Here is a 21,053-nt window from a genome sequence, read left to right on the forward strand (position 1 = left end):
CCGTTTTAATATTATGTATATTTACACTTGGTTCTCTGCCACAGTACATATGGTTTGGCACCTAAAAATATGTAGTTCACAATGTGTCAAGAAAGTGCACAACATGGAATATAAAGTAAAGCAGTCCATTTAGATGAAAATTAACACTCTAATTATCATAGCAGAAAGATAATTTCTTCTTCTCATTACTGCGTAACTGAAGACTTTTCAAGCTGATTTTTTTTCAGACATCCATTCTTTTTTAATAAAATTTTGTTCATTTATACCATTCCCATATGACACCATCCTCCCTTAACAACATATATTCGCTGCACAGAAGTGAAATAAAATATATATGTTTGTGTTTATACATAAATACGTTCCACCAGGAATGGTTAACATGAAAACATCTGCATATTTGTTCAATGGAGACCTGGATGTTTTGTGCGTTGTTAAAGTACGTTTCTTTGGCAACCAATGGCTCAGAATGAAAGAGCCTTGTAAGTGGTATCATTGAGATGCAATCTGTAGTTCAGCAGTTAGGATATGGGCTTTCTTCACGATTATTTTTTCTCTTGATTAGAGTAGTTGCAATAATAACACTAGGGACATTCAATTTGATGATAACACCAATGCCGCAAACATAATTACCCAGACACACAAGAACTCTGCTTTGTTGTCTATTGTTATTGTTACTGTGTGCCGGGACATAGAAATATACCTGATTTTTTGTTTTAGCAACTATCATTCAGTGTCTTTATAAAATATAACTGAAATTTGTTTTCTAGAACTGAACCCAAACCTGTCATTACTTCAACAATAAATTTATAAACTTTAATAACATTTTTGTGGCATTGGGAAAATAAATTAATAATTTAAAGGAAAATTAATCTGAAAATAATTATTAAAAACAGTATGTTGTAGACATGTTTAAAGTCTGCTTAATACATTGTTATTCTACAGATGTTATTGTAGCACAGACCTTAATCCGAGTCATTTGATAAAATATATTTTTTTCAAACCTCAACCTTTTAATTTTGGTTAGATGCCAGTAATCATTGGCATGTTCACTTCAAGGGATGTTTCAGTGTTGTGGTCACAGAGGCTCCTCCTCACAAAAAAAACCCAAAGCCTAGAAGTATATACCTCGTAATCATATACCTATGTACATTGGTTAAAGTGGACATTTAGAAGTGGTGGATAGTAAATTGTAATGGGAAGGTAAGGGAATAGAATTTTATAGGCAGTAGGAGAAGTGGTGGTATGGCTTACTGCCGTATACACCTCCACTTCAACCACTGCCTATATACTCTAAAACAAATTTTATCTATACAGCCTTCATTCCTACCCATTGTACCATTATTCCCTTGCTCTTTAGTCACAGAAACATAGTGTTCATAAGATCTTACATGTAAGCAGTGACTTTGTTGGAGACAGCTACACTTTTAATATTATATTGGACAGTAGTGGTACTAAGGAGTAATGAATCAACATGTTCAATTAATGATGCTTTCAAAAATGTATCATTTTATTACGGACATTAAGTGATATTTTGATTCTGTAGAGGGTACTAACCAACCGACTAACAGCACTGGGGTCTTGAGTTTGGTTCCCGACCATGGCCTTATCTGTGTGGTGTTTGACCCTAGTCTGTGTTTCTGTCTGTGTGTATGTTAGGGAATTTAGACTGTAAGCTCCTATGGGGCAGGGACTGATGTGAGTGAGTTCTATGTACAGCGCTGCGGAATTAGTGGTGCTATATAAATAAATGATGATGATGATGATGTGTGTCAGCAAACGTGTATCCATTTAGAAAAGTGCACTGACAGCTTAATTTGAAAAGTTTCCGTTATGTGAGAGAAAGGAAACTGACAACTCTCTAGTTACCTCTTAAATTCACAGGTGATTTTGTGGGCTGAGCCAATATTCATGTAAATACAGCCTGTCCTTTAGCATATGATGTGCCCCTGAGGGCATCTTACCAGTGCACTCCTAACATAGGGAAGGTGCATGCTGCAGTGATAGGTCAGTGAATAATGCTAATCACTACTCTCTAGTACATCTCTTTCTGCCCCTAGGAATAGAGCTTTTCCTTGTCTCTGCCCTTCTCTCTGCATGATAATAGATAATGAGGAGGCTGGTGACCAGTGCCAGATTAAGGGAATGGAGGCCCCTGGGCTAAGGGGGCCTCCATTCCCCCGTGAGGGCCCCTGCCCCCGACCGATCAATACTGCTGCTGAGCACTTTCAAGGGCCCCCTGGATGCCATAGGCCCCTCGGCTGTAGCCCAGTTAGCCCTATGGTTAATCCGGCCCTGCTGGTGACAGACAATGGTGCCTTTTTTTTTCTCTAAGGAATTATGCGGGTTGTGGGAATGAGCTGCAGAGTAAGGAAAGGGTGGTGTAAAATTACTGTAATAATGTCTGATTCAATAGTTTGCCCTCAGCTAGATATTATAACAGATGTATTACATTATATTAGAATATAGGAACATTTGCATATATATGAGAACTCCTTAGATCATGTTCAGCCATTGTCTTCATTGTGGTGTTTTATATGGGCCAAAAATGATTTCTTGCATGATATAATGTATTCAATAATTACCAGGACCGAATATGCACTAATATATACAAAATTTTACTTGTAATCCAAGTTAAAATGAATAGTTATCACATAGTTGGTTAGTGTAATATATAGTGTGTGTATATGTATATATATATATATATATATATATATATATATATATGTATGTAAAAGTTGTTGTGAGCATTCTGTTGCCTATGATCTTAGGTAGAACTGGGTAGAATTTAATTTAAATGAGAGGAACTGTAAAATAATTTATTATCTTGTATGTTTAGAAAGGAAATTGCTAAATACTTTGCTGATATGGTCTGTGTTTATTCCACCATTTTTTTGAATATCCTCATTTTGATTTTGATGGTAAAAGCGCTAAACAAAAGAGCTTGTTCAGCCTTTATTACTTTTTTCTTTTTATCCCTTTTGTTTCTTGTAATCCATGTTTGCGATCCATTAAACAGAAAAACGTTAACAAAGTTCTGAAAACTAGAAAGGCACAAAAGTAAATCATTATTGCTGGCTGCTAATGGTGTTTTAAACACAGACCCGATCACTGTGTATTGTCCCCTACAGTCACTTGTGAGGAGCATTGCTAAACAATTTAATTAGGAGAGGAATGCCACGGGCAGCATGGGGAATTTAGTGTATTTTAGGCATTGTGATATAAATGAAGAAGAAAAACCTTCACCTGCAGACTCTTGGCCTTAAATATTGGCCCAGATGCTCCAAACTTTCTTATTCATTTTAAGGAGACCTTACTAGATCGTTATTGCCTTTAAGGTCTCCTTAACAATAGGAGGTAATGCTCTAAAATAGATGCTTCAGCATTACTTAAATCTTACTAAGAGGACACAAATTATATAAGTGCTGACACATTATTAAATGTTCTCAAAACTTTCTAAGGTCTCTCTACATCTTTCCTGTAATGCATGTAGCTACATTTAGTAATATATACAGTGGTACTTGGTGTTATGCAATACCGCCACTTCTCCTACTGTTTTTTTTGCTCGCTGATTTTGGTTCCACCACCCCATTAACCCCTTGCCCATCACCTCCTAAGTATTACATGACTTAAACATCTTAATTTATTTTCCAAACTAATTATAATTGTGTATCATTAATCACTGATGAAGATCTTCTTTACACTTCACACTATGTTATAGCTAAAGTAGCATGTTTTATATGAAGCAATTTTCTGTCTTATAAACATCTTTAAAAAATCAATAGTGTGCAAACTACTGTTCTTACTGGAACTAGAAAGAAAAGTCTCCAATCTTTTGTTAAAGGTCGGGTGACAGTAGTAGACATTAAGGAAGATAGAATGTGCCATTTGGCATTTACCTCTGAATAAACCTGAAGATTCACTGCAAGATCCTCTATCAAATACAGCATTAATCAGCGATCAGTGCATCATTTACATCCAAACAAAGGCCAACAAGTCCCTCTGAGCAAAGAAAAACCACATTCAATGTTCACCACATCTCTCCTGTGTAACCTTTAACTAAATGGTCCATGGATTTCCCAAAGTGCCTTAGGGTATTGCCAAGATATTATGCATACTGTGTGTAGAAAGTATCAGTTTGCATTTATCTGCATTGCTCATTGTTAGAATGGCCTACTTAACAGGTCTACAGTACTCTAATATGGGTAGATTTTGTTTTTTACTATTATCTTCAACCCTTCATAACCTTTGATGCTTTCATGTTAATACCTTTAAATTAAGAATATGTATAATAGTATTTGTTGCTGGGGACCGAATGCCTTACCACCGTCCCCTTTGTTTACCCGAAATGCATTGCTCCAAATGCAGTAGGGTGAGCCTGCTGCCACCACTATGCTCTTTCGTCGGCGCCTAGAACCACTTACTTCTGGGTAACTCTCGCTGTTTGTGTACCCCTTTGCTGGGCCCCTTTGCTGGGCACCTGGGCTGGTACAACTGACCTCTTTCTTTAGACCAGGGTTGCTGTGGATGATTCCCCCTGGCCTCTCACAATGGTCAGAGCTGCAGGGTAGCAGGCAGAGCGTTGTTATTAGATGCTGGGTCCCAACCTCAGAACAGCTGGATAACAGATTAGATTGGTTTAATCTGTAGGTCACAGGAATTACAGCAGGCAAGTAGGCATCAAAGCAGGATCTTGAAGCAGTGATTTTTTTTTGTTCAAGTGGTCCTTATAAGGACAGTTACACGCTAGTTTGAGGTACTAGTGATCTCCAGAAGTTACAGATGGAATAATACTACATGGTAAAACATAGCTCGTTATATACAGTTTTACAGGTAATCCAGTCCCCTGCCCCTTTAACCAATCCAGGCTGCTTCATGCAGCCTGCACATAAATAAGCCTGGAGGGATTTAACACCGTTTTACATTGCTGCTAGTGGCACCACAACGTCTGAGATATTACATCAGATATTTAACATCAGGATATAACATTCTAGACTTGAGATAACACAACTTTATACTTTAACAAAATTTACATCAATCTGTGATTTCCCAAATGACTTGCTGTTTACATTGTTCAAAGTTTTCCTATCTCTTTAACAAGACAGGATAACTCCCTGCTGTGTATACAGGTAAAAAGCCTTGTTGGTCACTGAGATAAAAAGGTCCAATTAACTTAATGAGGATTTCCTTTCTAAAACACAGTTTCTTCAACATATGGACACTGCCTCAGAAATCAATACATTTCTAATTCAGCAAATTAACATAATATAAAAAAAAAATCAGTACATTTGCAATGATATCCATCAGCACACTGCTCCCTAAATTGACATAAATATCTACAGTAAGTTATTTCTACGTGATCCAGCCAAATAGAAATATTGCTCTCTCCACTCTTGTTGGGCCTGAATATGAGCTATATATTATACACATACCTTTTTATATATATTATAGCTGTGACTGTCTGCTGACATGACATAACAGTAATGTCTAAGGTAAAGTTAGTTTATTTTACATTAAATAGATTATAAAATATGATGTAAAAATACACATCTGTCACACTTTTGTGATATGTATGAAAATATAATTTAACACCTTCATACAAAAGGGAAACTCCTGAATTGAAATTATTAGGCTATTATTAGACCTAAATAGTTCTATTAAATAAGTTTTCAACATGAAAGAATGGCCACAGCTATCGAGTACTTGCTACACTCTTTGACAGTGCAACAAATGATAGACTGCTAACCCATGGAACATCTGCAGTTCCCCATTAAACTGTGTTGTGCCCTCAACAAGGCGCAAGAGCAGTCCCTAAAAGTGGCCAGGATCAACTCTCTTGCACAGACAGTTGTATGCGTGAGAGCCAACAACAAGAAGTACCTCCAAATCCTGAACCTATCGGAAGAACACTTAACAAAGAATGGGTAACCTGTTAGTGTATATTTATTTAATTTATGTTTCTTTCTCTTACATGGGTCAGTTGGGATGATGGCACCTCTCCACCAAATGCCTAGTTCATGCAGCTGCAGGAGTACCATTGTCACCTTAACGAGTTTTAAGTCTATTACTTTCAGCTGAGCACCAACAGTGTAATTCCACTGAAAATATATCTTTGTTTTAGTAGTATTAACATGACTTCAGAAAAAAGCAAAGAAAGAAGATTATCTGATCACAGCTAACTTAGTAGCTTTTCACATGTGCAGCTGCAGATGCAGAGGTCAGTTTGAGCCCTGTGGAACTGCAGGAAATGTCTTGCATAAGCCATTTATTGTCTTTTTCATATTGTCTTATGCCCTGCCCTTCTGCTAACAACAGTCTCTTATGCAGTCCTTCTTGCCACCAAAGCAGTATTACTTCTATCATATGATATGCTGTATTCCTGCTACTGAAGAGAAGGATTGTTTAAATGGAAAGGAAATGCCTTTTCTATTCATAAAACAAGAACATAAATTTAAGCTATTTAAGCTGTCTTTTGCATGGTGAAAGGGCACTGTATAGAGTCAGGGCTACCCCATATATTAATAATGGAATCTATGTTAGAATGAACTGCACTGTGTGTGTGTGCATATATATATATATATATATATATATACATACATACATACATACATACATACATACATACACACACAAACACATATTTACAAAAATATACATGAGGATGCACTCATTTCTCAGTAAAAAGAAAATCAGAACATGGGTAGCTGTGCAAAGTCCATAAATTCAAAGTATTATCTATAGTTGTCAATATAATGAACAGACCAGCGCGAGCAGTTACAAAGTACAAAATTTAATAGAAAAATTATGTTACAGTAATATGCCCTGCCCTACGATCATTTCAGCACAGGTTACTTTCATCAGGGACCCCTGATGAAAGCAGCTATGTTTAATTATGTTTACACTCTCTGTATAGTGAAATACAAAATCCAACACAAACATTTATTTTTTTTATAAAAGTGGCTGAGGATCTACCATAGAATAAAAGATAATAAAAAAGAAAATATTTGATGGACATTTAAAATCAAAATTGTCTCATGAAAATTATTTTGGCTGGTTCGAACATGAAGCTAATATTGCTAGTTTTGCACACAATAGTCGATAAATTCAAATGTTAATTTTGCTTGCAAATAAAGTTTGTTTGATTGTGTGTTTGCTTTAAAGAAACAAGTGTCAGTGTTGTAATGAAAACTATATTTCCTTAAAGAGCAAATGAATATGTCCATGCATTTTAAACATTCTGCAGCAGTTGTCATATTAGCAGGGAGGTGCTTTTCTAACAGAGCATACAGAATTTGCAGGTTTCTATGTCGAAATGCACTGTGTGGATTTGTTAAAAGTCACAAGGTTGATGATGTCACAGCAGTTTAACAGACTGTAATCTCAGCTTTTTATGTCAGATCCAGTTAGGACACAGTTCTAAAGATGAATGAGGGGCTTCAGTTGTCTGTTATATGGAAGTAACACTTCACATTTTAACAGAGCTGCAGAAGAATGTCAGGCTAATGGTAGAAAATGGGTTTTTTTACCCTTGTACCTGAAAATTTAAACTTCGAGGATAAAGTGCTCTTCAATCAGTAATTTTTTAGATAATTTCTTTCTTCATAAAAATAATTTAGTAATTTATTTGAGTCACCATACAACTGGATTATTTTCTGTTACATCTTTTCTTCAGATTTTTGGCAGGGTATTGGACAATAACTGATTTGTGACCCTTATATAATTCTTCTGTCATTATTCGTACATTAAAGTACATGACTACCTACATAGAAAAAACATGTAGTTGTGGTTTATTGAACATGTAAAGAAAAATAAAGTTAAAGGGGATGTACACCTACCTGGATGTCACAGTTGTCTACAGGTTTACATGAGATCGTTGTCAGTGGAAAGCTTCTTTTTTATAAATAGGCAGACAAACTAGTGTTCTAGATCTATTCCTGCAGGGACATTCCAAATTAATAACATGGGAAACCATTACCATCGGGGGTAGGGTTTGAGCAGATTTGGGTGGGACTAATTTTGACCAGATTTTGTATTTCAGAATGTTGGGAGTCATGTTATTTATAGTCAAAATGATGGTATCCTGGTAGGAGTTTCTATTATAAAAAATGAAATAAAAAAAATACTCAGGCATAGGGAATGCATATAGGAAATATTTCATAAAATTTGACATTTCCTTCAAAATAAACAATTGTTGCACTTTGTTTTACTTTTTATTTAGAGTTTGAATGAGCAAAATAGACACAAATGATAGATGTTGCAAATATAATTCCTATGCTCTCTCTAAGGGGCATATTCAATTGTTGGCGTTTTCCGCAGCGGAAAAAGTACTACCGTTATTACAGTAATACTAAGCCGAATTTCAGCTCGCAGCTCCCTGAGCCGTGAGCTGAAATCCAGCGTGAAATGTGCCATAATAACGGTATTTACAAGCACTATTACCGTAATGCCGCGTTACTTTAGGCAGTAATGCCAACAATTGAATATGCCCCTATATGTCTAGATACATTCTTGTAGAGACAAACACTACGGTATCTAGATCAATTCAGTATTTCTAGTTATACTGATTCAGACATAGAGCATCCATTTGCCATGATTCCTGCTCACATTTGTCAGCGAACATCTCACTTTAGGAGCACATGGCTCTATGGTTGCTTTTTTGTACCTGTTTCTAACTAGGCTTGTCCCGTAATGGGAGAGCATGCTGTTTTGTCATGTAGCACACAAATACTTGATAGCTTATTTGTACACTGAAATTTAAAGTTGATAATTGTGTGCTACATGAAAAAACAGTCAGTATCTATAATATAAAAGCCTAGCGGCGTGTGTTAGTCTGTGTGTGGAAAAAACTACCAGGTAATAGAGTGCTCAAGCTGCAGCGCCACCTGCTGGGCGGAGTTATATACTACACTGACCTACTAAATTCTTAGGGGGGTATTCAATTGTTAGCGTTAACGCTCTCAAACGAGCGCTCAAAAAATCTTAGTGTTAATACGGTAATTACTCGTGGAATTTCAGCTCGCAGCCCTCTGAGCGGCGAGCTGAAATTCCGCGAGTAAACTACCGTATTAACGCTTTTCGAGCGCAATATTACCGTATAAACAGTAATATTTTTTGAGCGCTCGATTTTTTGCGTTAACGCTAACAATTGAATACCCCCCTTAGCATTATCTAATATATAAAAGTAAAAGCCTAGCGGCGTGTGTGTGTGTGTGTGTGTGTGTGGAAAAAACTATTTTCTCAGACAGGGCTCATCCACCTGAAATTTGGTATACTGACATTATTTGACAAAAAAAATAGAATAGTGAAGTCAGTTAACTTCGATCATTACCCCTTCCCCCCGTGGGAGGGGTAGTAAAGGCTAAATTTACGAGTTGAGGGCTCAAACTCATTTTCGTGAGGTAATTTTACCTCATGAACACACATTAAAAAGGGCGCTTGCGTCGGGAAGTAACGCTCTTCTGAGGAGGCCTGGGCTAGGCCCAAATGCATGACAAGAACCTTTTTAAGACCTTAAGTAGCTTGATTTGACTAGAATGCATGAGTATCATGCACGGGTTAACTTGTTTAACTTATGTGCAAAACAGAATACTAATTTGCACCACTTGCATTGTAACATGGTTTTGACCAGGAGACTGAAATAAGAAGTTTCTCAAGTTAAGATCCTTAATGAATCAGGCCCCTTAAATCTCTCTGCTGTTCAGTTTTCCTTACACTTTATATGTTGTGACTGTTCCCACATGCCCTACTGCAAAGACAAAAAATATTAGTTCATTGACATTGATTTCTTTCAATTCTAGATAACATCAAACGAGAAGCATTTGGAAAGTATGAAAAACGATGGGAATCTCCTTATCCACACTCTTGATAGACTTGCTCAGGATTCCAGGTGAGTCCCCTCAGGCAAATTTTTCCACGCCTTAAAGAAACAGCTTTTTTTTTTTTTACAATCTACTTAAGGTAATTGATTTAATTTGACTAATGTCAAATTAAACTTCATAGTAGATATGTAGGAATTCATGTTTTGAGAAAATACTAAATATATGAGTGTGTGTGTGATTGACGGAATATTTAACCATTCAAGCGTAGAGTGACATGCATTATAGAAGGGGGGGTCATATGGCAGAACAGTGCAGCAGGCAGCAGATAGGGGCATATTCAGTTAGCTTCCAAGATGGCGGCTACATGCCGCCGCCTCCTTCCTGATACCACTACACCGCAGATTTCCTTTCGCACCCCATGCGATGTGACTGTACCGTAATTGCACTTTATGTGTGCAGCCACATGATCCCGGAAGGAAATTGAATATACCCCATAGGCTTCCTTGATTATTTTATTAATATTAATAACTACTCACAGGATGCCTCAGTTACAAAACACAAAGTAGCTAAAGTGCAGTGCAGAATCCTTTTTGGCAGTGTTATGTACCCCAAATTGCCCCTGTGTGCCTCGATTTTCAGCAAACTGCATGTGTATGTGGAGCAAGATGGGGCATTTTCAGACATACTGAAGTTTGCACCAGTTGATTGAACAATTTGGACTGAGTGAGGATGTTGCTTGCAAACTATAGAGGAGACTCACTGGCCTTTTATTGCAGAGCATTGCAAAAAGGAGATTTTTTTCCGCAGCTCTGAGCTGGCAGAGATCAGGTCTAATTCTAGCAGAATGCACTTTGCTACATGCAGTTGCCCTTTGGCGGAGAAGCACATTTATACATTGCCTAATGTAAAAAACAACGCTTCAAACATATGTGATAAAGGCAGTCCCAATGTCTCCTCACACTCGTTATTCATTTTAGCCAAAATTGATGGTAACATAAGCAATATTTTGGGATAAATTTTTTTTAAAAAATGTATTTACTTGTAAAGTGTTGTGTGGAATTGTTATGTAATGTTTATACATCAAGCAATAATATTAGCTTAAAGTTATGTTACATCCAGCAAATATATATGTTTTCATAATAAAATAAATGTAGTGTTATTCTGTATATTTTGCTTTCTGCTAAACCATGGTAGAAACCATTTTTTTTGAGGCTTCAGTTCATGGTCATACTGGTTACTGTTTGTGACTATGATATACTTTCATGGTTTTTAGATTATTGATTAAGTAGAGAGAAGGCCATGAAGAAAGTATACATGCGTAGCATGAGTGAATCTTATATATTCACACCAGGACATAAATATTTTACAGTAATAGTGCTTGTTCTGCACTGATATGTATTCAGGTGTTGCTGTATGCCCCTTATTTTATTATGTTGAAATCAGAAATATTACTATAACTCTAATGGTTTTAAACATATACGCAGCCAATAAATAGATAAATTCTAATTTAGAAAAGGTGTTTTACCTTCAGTGGTTTCTAAATATTCCACTATCGATAGAACACTTTAAGAGTGAACGGTATTGCAGGAATGAGCACAGCCTATCAAGTACATACAGCAAGATCAGGTGAGTGCTAGAGGTGCTTCTCGACCTCAACAAGACATGTCTAAAACATACGCAAAACCGAAAGAATTGTGCTTGGCATGTTTAAGTAAGTAATTTGATGAAATCTGGTACTTCAGATATATATATATATATATATATATATATATATATATATATATATATATATATTGTATTGCCACTATTTTTATTGTCACTTTATTAAACATTTTAAAGTGAATGCAGCATCAATACCTTAAGGATAAAGGGTATTGGGAATTGTAAATAAGGGGTTCACCACATTTTACAGTCCCAACGTTCTTACTTACACCACTTTTCCTAACCTAGTTAATTTTAGTGTTTAATTTTTTTTATTGATAAACGAATAACCCCTGTAATATGCATCTTGTTTTGACACTTGCATACAGTGCTATATTTAAAGTCCTATATTTATGTAACGTGGCCCTGACTGAGTATAATCCAGCCATTCTGGCTTTTGGTATATTAACATGCCTGAGATATGATATAACTGCCATTAGTTTTCAAAACTCTTATTACAAGTTCAAATAAGCTCTTTGTCTTCCCTCTTGATTTGTGTATCACCCTCCCATTCACACTACAAGCTTCTCATATTACCTCCCCCTCCTCCTCTATCCATCCTGTACTTGTAGCACTCAGCTCCCCCTTGCCACTCTGCTTTGATCCATACTCTGGTGTGGGAGTCTCCATTGTTACACAACTTATTTATTTTCTCATCCTTTTGACTCACATAGTGGCCTTTTGTTCACTGCTATCCCACAGAAACTTGTTGCTATATAGAATATAATGTATCTATGTCTCAAACAGATAACAGTAAAGTGAAATGATTTAGAATGGCAACATCTCCTTTCTTGTCAAGTATTTTGTTTATTTCTCCCTGGAAACAGGTAGAGTCATTAAATATGAAGTATAACAAATCTACTGTGCTGAAAACCCCATATGCATTGTATGGTTAATATTTCAATTATTTTGGTTACTATAAAAGACATACTATGAAGTTGAATAACAAAAGACCTAGGGGCACATTTATCAATGTTCACATAAAGGGAAAAATAGTTTTCAATGCTTTTCACATTGATAAGGATTGAACTATTTCTCAAATTTATGTAGAACCCAACACAAAAACAGCAGTTCCTATAAACTGCTGTTTCTGTGATAAAAAAAAAACATACTTACCCCACCTCTTCGGAATGCGCTGTCTCCGGATCTCCTCCTTGTCCTCTTCGTTTCTCTTCTTACTGCAATTGCGCATGTGCAGTTCTCACGAACTGGACATGTGCAGAAACATCTCCGCTCTGTCTCTGCTACTGTAGTTGCAGAGCGAGAGCAGTGAGTGACAGGGAGGGATCATGTGACCCCTCCACACATGCGCTGTCCAGCTCTGTTCTTCGGAGCAGAGCTGACAGCACTGAAATTTTTCAATTATGATGATGTACGTCAGCTTCATCTGGCGTACATTAACATGACAAGTTTCCGAAAAAAATATTTTTCGGAACTTGTTAGATTGCGAGAGCGAGCAGTCACCACACTATTGAATGGTGACTGCTCCCAAAAACGAAGCAGAATGCAAAGCAGTAGATATCCACGATGTCTGCTGCGATGCACATTTCATAAATATGCAGCACACTCAAACTTGCGTTGGAGTTACGGAAAGACAGTGAAATTGTGCTAGCACAACTGCATAAATATGCCCCTAAAGATCTATTTCTTATTTTTACACCTAAAATTGAAGTTGATATTTTGTCTTTTACATGACTTTGGTATTATCACAAGACTTTCTGCTTGAAAAACCACTTAAAATTATGGTTAGAGGAGTTGCACCAGGGGCGGATCTAGAAAAGTATCCTACCCGGGGCGATTTAGGGGGGGTGATTTAGGCCCTGCCCCCTTTTTGACTTCAAGGCTGCCGGGGGCTGCACAATATGTGCAGGTCCGCTCGGCAGTGACAATGTGCTGTCCGGCTGCTCTGATTGTGTTTAAAACACAATCAGAGCAGCCGGGCAGCACACTGTCACTGCCGAGCGGACCTGCACATTTTGTGCAGCCACCGGCAGCAAGCCCCTGCTAGGGGGGGGCGATCGCCCCCCCTGGATCCGCCACTGAGTTGCACACATACCTTGCAGTAAAAGCTAATTGTTGATTTTTACAGTGGTTGAGTAGAGTGTTCAGTGCCCTAGAGAGAAGCACCATATTGACCTTGAGTGGTTCGCAACTAATCAGATTCCATCCTCTGTGGAATTAAATGCTCCCCACACGTCACACCTCTCTTTACTACATATATATATATATACAACCCTTTTAACATTCTTTAAGAAAGTATTACTGAGTAGTCCACGATGCACTACACTGAAATGGGCGAAATTACACCAACCATTAGAGATGTTTAGTGTTTTACAAAGGGTAACACAATGCAATGATTTGGAATGACCGATCATGTCATTTCATGTGTGTTTGTTTTTAACAATGACACATTTAATGTTCTGTGTAAAAACAAGACTGTGCTCTGCTCTGAGGGATGCAAAGACCTATCACATAGCTTTACCTAGAGTTCTTTTTTAAAGATTTATTTTCAAAACAAGAGTAAACAAATATGTTGTATGGTGGGCCTTTTGGAGCATTCTTTAGTGTTTCTGTGGGCATCGTGCTGCACAGACATGTACATCCAATGTTTAAATTAGTTATAGGAGTGTGACCATACCAGATTGTTGCAAATGGGTCATTTTTTCTTTAGTCGTCAGCTGAATTGTGGTGATCTCCCTTTTGCAATGCTGTTGAGTGTCTCTGATGAAATTTGGCTTCTACTCGCCGTTATTTGGCAACTATGCAGTGAAAATTGAAAGCCTGATGCCGCTGCAAGAGGGGGTAGTATCACAGAGTTCTCATGTGACGTCCTAATACTGGTTTGTAGAGCCCGTTTTAATCAGGTGGAATTAGCCTTTAAAAAAGTCAGATACCCTGGCTGGACGATTTCATTTAACTGCATCAGCCAGGAGAGACTGAAGCTACAGTTGTTCCTGAATAAGAAGGGGTCACTTTACTGGATAAGAGCATCCTGTGCTTCAGTGTCTCTTTGGCGATACTGTTAAATAATGTGAAAATTCGGTGTCTAGTCCAAACCTTTCAAGTTATAAGTAAATACCAGGTGGGGATCTAGAGTTTACTTTTAGGGGGCAGCGGTTTATAGATAAATCTTGACCCCCTCCCTCTCTTCAGTCATGGTTCCTGTAGGCCCTGTTCCTCACAACACTGTGTCTCACAATTTAATGTATTTTAGAATACAAGTCGTTCAGGTGTGTTCTTTGCTTTATTTTAAGCAAAACACTATATAGCTATAAAATCACAACAATGAGAGCAACAAATAATAGATATGTCTGCCCCATCATCACACTGCTCCCATTTCATCACACTGCTGTTCTGCCCAATGTAAGGGGCAGGCCAAGATTGTGAACTCTTTATGTACACACTCCATTCTTTATATATTACACTATGGTGCTAGATGTCCTAAAAGTCAGGAGTGCTGGTACATATGTCATGCTCCAGCGACCTTGTGCCCAAAGTGTACACAACAATGCAGGGTGTTTTTCTGTAAGAGGGTGGCCTAGCGCTTTTCACCTGCTAGCTATGCCCCAATGATGCATACCAACGTCCCCAATAGTATGAACACACCCACTACCACTCAGTGCCAGTGTAAAAAAAAATTTACATGCTCAACTATAAGGGGGGCCTCATGAAGTTGTTCTACCAGGGCCCTGAATTCCTCTTGGCAGGCCTGTGTGGTTAACTTGAATTTGCATGCCTTTGGACTGAATTTAAATGTCGGTGCCCCTGCCCTGCCTCTCCAAAATGCAAGTGGGTTCAATTATAAGATGTGCTCAACTGAAATTACGGGCACTAATGAAATTGTTACATTATCATCATCAGCAGCTACACTCACATCAGTCCCTGCCTCATTGGAGCTTAGAGTCTAAATTCCCTAACATACACACACAGACAGAGAGAGAGGCTACGGTCAATTTAATAGCAGCCAATTAACCTACTAGAATGTTTTTGGTGTGTGGAGGAAATCCATGAAAACATGGGGAGAACATACAAACTCCACACAGATATGGCCATGGTTGGGAATGGAACTCATGACTCCAGTGTTGTGAGGCAGAAGAGCTAACCACTAAGCCTCCCTGGTGACATGATATAAATTAACTTAGACCTTCCATAAATCTTGCTGTGTGTGCAACCTGAGTATGTAATGGATAGTTAATTATGACTTACACATCAGGTGCTGGCTACTTCTTTACTACACAAGAATGTAGTTAGAATAAAGCACTCCTGATTTTTATGGAGTATGTATGCCAAAATAGTTTAATGATTGTGCTTGGTAGGTCTGGATTACTGCAATGTCCTGCATCATGGAATTCTACCGAAAGACTTGGAGCAGCAACCAGTCAACCTACTTACAGCATGAGAGCTGTGCTCCCTACATTGGCTGTCTGTAGTATGGAGGATTAATTTTAGGATTGACTTGCTAACCTCTCATTAACCAGTTACTTGAGAGAGCTAAGGGTACTTCTTAACATAACTTTGATCTTCAGAGACAGTCAAAATGTCCATTTAAAACCATTTTTGGTTTGAACCATTTGCCATGCTGTACCCACACTCAGGAACTCTCTATCCACCATAGTCTGAAAAACACTTTTTATGGAGATAGGAGACTTAAAATACATCTGTTTACACATTGACTACAATTTCGTTGAATTGTCAAAAACAGCTGCAATTAATAAATTACATTGTGTTATTGAAAATTATAAGACAGGTTATGTCCCACTAGAGAAAAGCACTGTATGGGGGGTATTCAATTGTTGGCAAGTTTTTTTTTTTTTTCCCCCGCCGTGTAAAATAAAAAAATATCCCACGGGTTTTTGACGGCAATAGCGACCGTTTGGAGTTAGCGCAGCGGGAAAACTCATTCAATTCAATTGCACATTAAAATGTGTTTGCAAGATTTTAGGGGAGTGAAGGGGAGTTTTAACGTGGTCATGTATAACACCAAAAAAAGGTTTTGCATACATTTCCATACATTAGATTGCATTACACATTGATAATATCTACATTACAGTACTTTCTTTAGCATAGTTTTTAATTCAACTATTTTTTACTATACAATCATCTATACCATGTCAAAACACATTACTACATTCATATTTGTACCAAAACATACATAAATATAATTAATTAGTGATTTTTCTATTTATTTATTTTATTTCATTTTTTTTCACAAGAAAATCAACTTACACAAGTTAGGCATTAGTGATAAACATAAGTTTAACTTTTTTTCCAAATCTTTACATGATTTCAATTACTTTTCAGAAGCTTTTTATTTTTAACACACCCCAAGGAGATAAAACAGCTGCCGTTTGATGAAAAAAAGTAGCGTTAAAAATGGATTTGAATTGCGGGTAAAGTTAACCCGCTCGAAAATTATAAAAAATAGCGTTGAAATGACTTAACACAGTCAAAAAAACACCTCACTGACAATTGAATACACCCCTATAACTTGTTTTTATTAATATTACAAAGTCTACTTCTGAACAGCTTAATTTTACATTTCTTTGACCAGATTACACTGTAGAGATACTATGGGGGGTATTCAATTGTTAATCCGGACCTCAGAAAAACTCGTGCTCTAAAACTATTACCGTTAATACGGTAATTACTCGCTGAATTTCAGCTCGCAGCTCCCCGAGCTGCGAGCTGAAATTCAGCGAGTAAATTACCGTATGAACGGTATTTACGCGCAATATTATCGTATTACCGGTAATATTTTTAGAGCGCGAGTATTTTCCCGATCTCGCAAACAATTGAATACCCCCCTTTAAGTATACTTTTAACAAAAGTTGTCATCTAAAGCTTCTGTTCTTAACGTTTGTATGTGCATCCCAAATGGTACATCAAATAGATTCAAGAGGTACGTGAAATAGAACTCTAAATAAATTTATTAGTAGATAATAAAACACATACAAAATTAATCAGAATGGTGTTTACAACATGTAAATGCATGAGGAGTGTCCTAGTGTAAGTTTACAGAAACTTGAATAATTTTGTACAAATTAGGTACTGAATATATTTGAACAATGTTATTTGTAAACATTTACCATAACATGGAGATGCATTTTAAAAAAAGTTAAGGTACCTTGTCCTGAAGACTTACTTCCCAACATGTCAAATACACACCAAAAGGAAAGGTTTTCTTCCTAATATAACCCACACACACCAGGGAAGGCTTTTATGCTACAGTAATACACACACATAACATGTAACACATTTTTCCTGAAGTAACGCACACATACCAAATAACCCTTCCTTCCTAGTGTAACTCACAAATAATGTAACACACACACCAGGTAAGCCTTCCTTCCTAGTGTAAATCATACATAATGTACAGTGGCGCACGCAGGGGGGGTTTCTGAGTCTCTAGAAACCCCCCCCCCTGCGCTAACTAAGTGGCCACTGTCCTATACAGCAGCCGCAGCGCTGTCAAAGAAGCGTCCACTGCGGTGCTGTATTGTATACAGCACCGCCGCAGACGCTTCTTAGACAGCGCCGCGGCTGCTGTATAGGACAGCGCTGGCGAAACCGCGCATGCGCAGCAGCTCTCTCTCGTGGTTTTTTTGTTTTGTTTTTTCTCAGTCGGCGGGGAGAAACCCCGCCCCCGACAATCCTCCGTGCGCCCCTGATGTAACACACACATACTCCAGATAAGGCTTTCTTCTTAGTGTAACTCACACATAATGTAACACACACATTCCCCAGATAAGGCTTTCTTCTTAGTGTAACTCACATATACTGTAACACGCACATACTCCAGTTAAGGCTTTCATCCTAATGTAACAAACACACTCCAGATAAGGTTTTCTTCCTAGTATAATACATGCACCAAGTAAGGTGTTCTTCCTAATTTTACACCACAAATACACACACAAACCATGTAAGGCTTTTTCCTAATGTTACACACACACCACCAGGTGCTGCTTTCTTTCTAATGTAACACACAAATACACACTCCAGGTAAGACTTTCTTCTTAAGGTAAAATACACACACACTCTCTCTCCAGGTTAAGCTGTCTTCCTAACGGAACACACATTCTAGGCAAGGCCCTTTTACTAACATAACACACGCATATAACATAATACAAACACACTAGCTCTAGGTAAGAACACACACACATATACATAACACACACCAGGTAAGGTTATTTTTCCTAATGAAACACACACTCTTCAGATAAGGCTTTCTACCTAATGACACACACGCACACACATCAGGTAAGGCTTTTTTGTTATGTAATGTTACACACACAAACACGCACACACCAGATATTCCTAGAGTAACACACGCGCAGACATTATGTAACCCACCAGGTATGGCTTTCTTCCTAAAGTAGCACACACACACACCAGGTAAGTATTTCTTCTTAATGTAACACACACTCGCGCACATAAGCATTTCCGTACTTCATATGCGCACCAAAACTGTGTACGGACATTTCTGTATATTACACATGGAGAAGTGGAACAGGGTTGGGCAAATTCGGATTGAGTACTGTACGACAGGATATGCCATTTAGAAGGCTTACCTCTTGTGGGGGGCTGGTGCAGCGATTCCCAATAATGGGCAGCACGGTGGCTTAGTAGTTAGCACTTCTGCATCACAGCACTGGGGTCATGAGTTTGATTCCTGACCATGGCCTTATCTGTGTGGGTTTGTATATTCTCCCTGTGTTTGCATGGGTTTCCTATGGGTGCTCCGGTTTCCTCCCACACTCCAAAAACATCTTAGTAGGTTAATTGGGTACTATCAAATTGACCTTAGTCTCTCTCTCTCTATCTCTGTCTGTGTGTGTGTATGTTAGAGAATTTAGACTGCAAGCTCCAATGGGGCAGGGACTGATGTGAGTGGGTTCTCTGTACAGCGCTGCGCAATTAGTGGCGCTACATAAATAGCTGATGATGATGATGATGATGATGATGAATAACCTTGCCACTGCTGATTGATTCTTGACGCCTCCATTTGATAGTAATTAAATCATTAGCGAATATATTCTATGAAGTTGCGGCCGTTAGTTTGCATTACTTTATGGACACTACTATAAAAGGGGAAAATGACAGATGTTTGGGTTTTCTTTTATTTGAATTTGTATTTAAGTACATATTGTATTGAAAATGCGAATGTCACATTTAATAACACTGTCAATCGAAAATTCTGTTTTGTGTATATGACCCTTTATTATAGTGTGTATAAATAGAGTAATGCAATTTAGCATTTACAGCTAACACTGTCGTGCCATCTCTACACTATCGCTATGTTATCGTTTGATGTTTTTGAGTGAGAAATATTTTAAGATGCGGCGTATTGAACATATGCATTGTAAATACACTTTTTTATGTGCGTCTTTTCCTATGTGCATTCAGAGTTCAAATGCATCCACTTCTAAATGAGAACCTATATCTCTGTTTTTGCTTTACATATAATGGGACACACTTCACCCCATCCTTTTATACTCCTGTGGACAAGCGCATTTCTAGACACACTTTGAACCATATGAAAAACTGATAAAAAGGCCATATGTATTGTGCAAATGCCATATGCAAGAAAGGCAGTTCTGGTGTTCCCTCCTTCTTATTAATATTTTAAGCCATAAATGGTCAGTATTTTAGGAGAATTAAAACTGATTTATTTATTTTTATTCAATGAAAGGGGTGGTTCTAAAGGGTAAATAAAGTGCCTCTTGAGATTTTTCCTTTTTTCACCTGCTCAGAAATCTAGATACACTCTTAGTTTACCAAGATGCCTCCAAAGAGCGTAAGTAGACGTGCATGTTAAAGTGCACTGAGCAGACCATCTAGGCGCATTTCTGCAACATTAAAGTGGTTTGCTGTGTGTATCATATTTGAGGTCCACTGACTTACTCTCATCCATGGTTGTGTCTAGCCATTTTGCTGCTTAAGGCAACAATTGAAATGGTGCCCTCCTCATCCCTTATATAAAACAATCATAAAGATTTGTAAATAAGATGGATGCACTTTAAAATACAAGCATTGTAATTTCTAAACATGATTAAACTTACCAGCACTACAAAAGTAGACAGAAATTTGCATCTTTAAATTAATTTTCTTCATTTTTCTGGACCCAAATATTTCTCCTTGTGCCTTTGTATAAGCCCTATTCTCATCCCCTATACAGAGTTACCCTAGACATTTGTGGATTTGCAGTAAACACTGTAAAATAAAAATATTGTCACTTTAATGCTTTTACATATACTTATACCTAACACCAGGTTACTTTTACATTGCCTGAATTTGTCAGGAATTTGACTTAGCATGGTATAAGTGCAGCACTTGCATGCTGGCCTATGTCAACTCCAATGTGTCTCACAGTTGTTGCAGCTTGGCTAATGGTAGTTCTGTACTGCAAATAGCTTGTTCCCTATAATCATACAAATGCTAGATTGGATTGAGATTTGGGGACTGGGGAGACCGCTGTATTAAGATTAATTAATTTTCATAATCATGGAACCTTCTGCGGAGCTTCCTAGCCTTGTGTCA

General features: G+C 37.7%; 1 protein-coding gene across 5 annotated transcripts in view; it reads left to right on the forward strand.

Moving 5' to 3' along the window:
- Window positions 1-21,053, forward strand: part of ULK4 (unc-51 like kinase 4) — a 572,842-nt gene that overhangs the window by 515,183 nt on the left and 36,606 nt on the right. For all 5 annotated transcript variants that reach the window (XM_075212480.1, XM_075212479.1, XM_075212478.1 and 2 more), the window contains one exon: window positions 9,795-9,883. In XM_075212480.1, the coding sequence (XP_075068581.1) occupies window positions 9,795-9,883 (89 nt within the window). The remainder of the gene's footprint in view (window positions 1-9,794; window positions 9,884-21,053) is intronic.

This window comes from Mixophyes fleayi, chromosome 5 (assembly GCF_038048845.1).
Source record: "Mixophyes fleayi isolate aMixFle1 chromosome 5, aMixFle1.hap1, whole genome shotgun sequence".
Taxonomy (NCBI): domain Eukaryota; kingdom Metazoa; phylum Chordata; class Amphibia; order Anura; family Limnodynastidae; genus Mixophyes; species Mixophyes fleayi.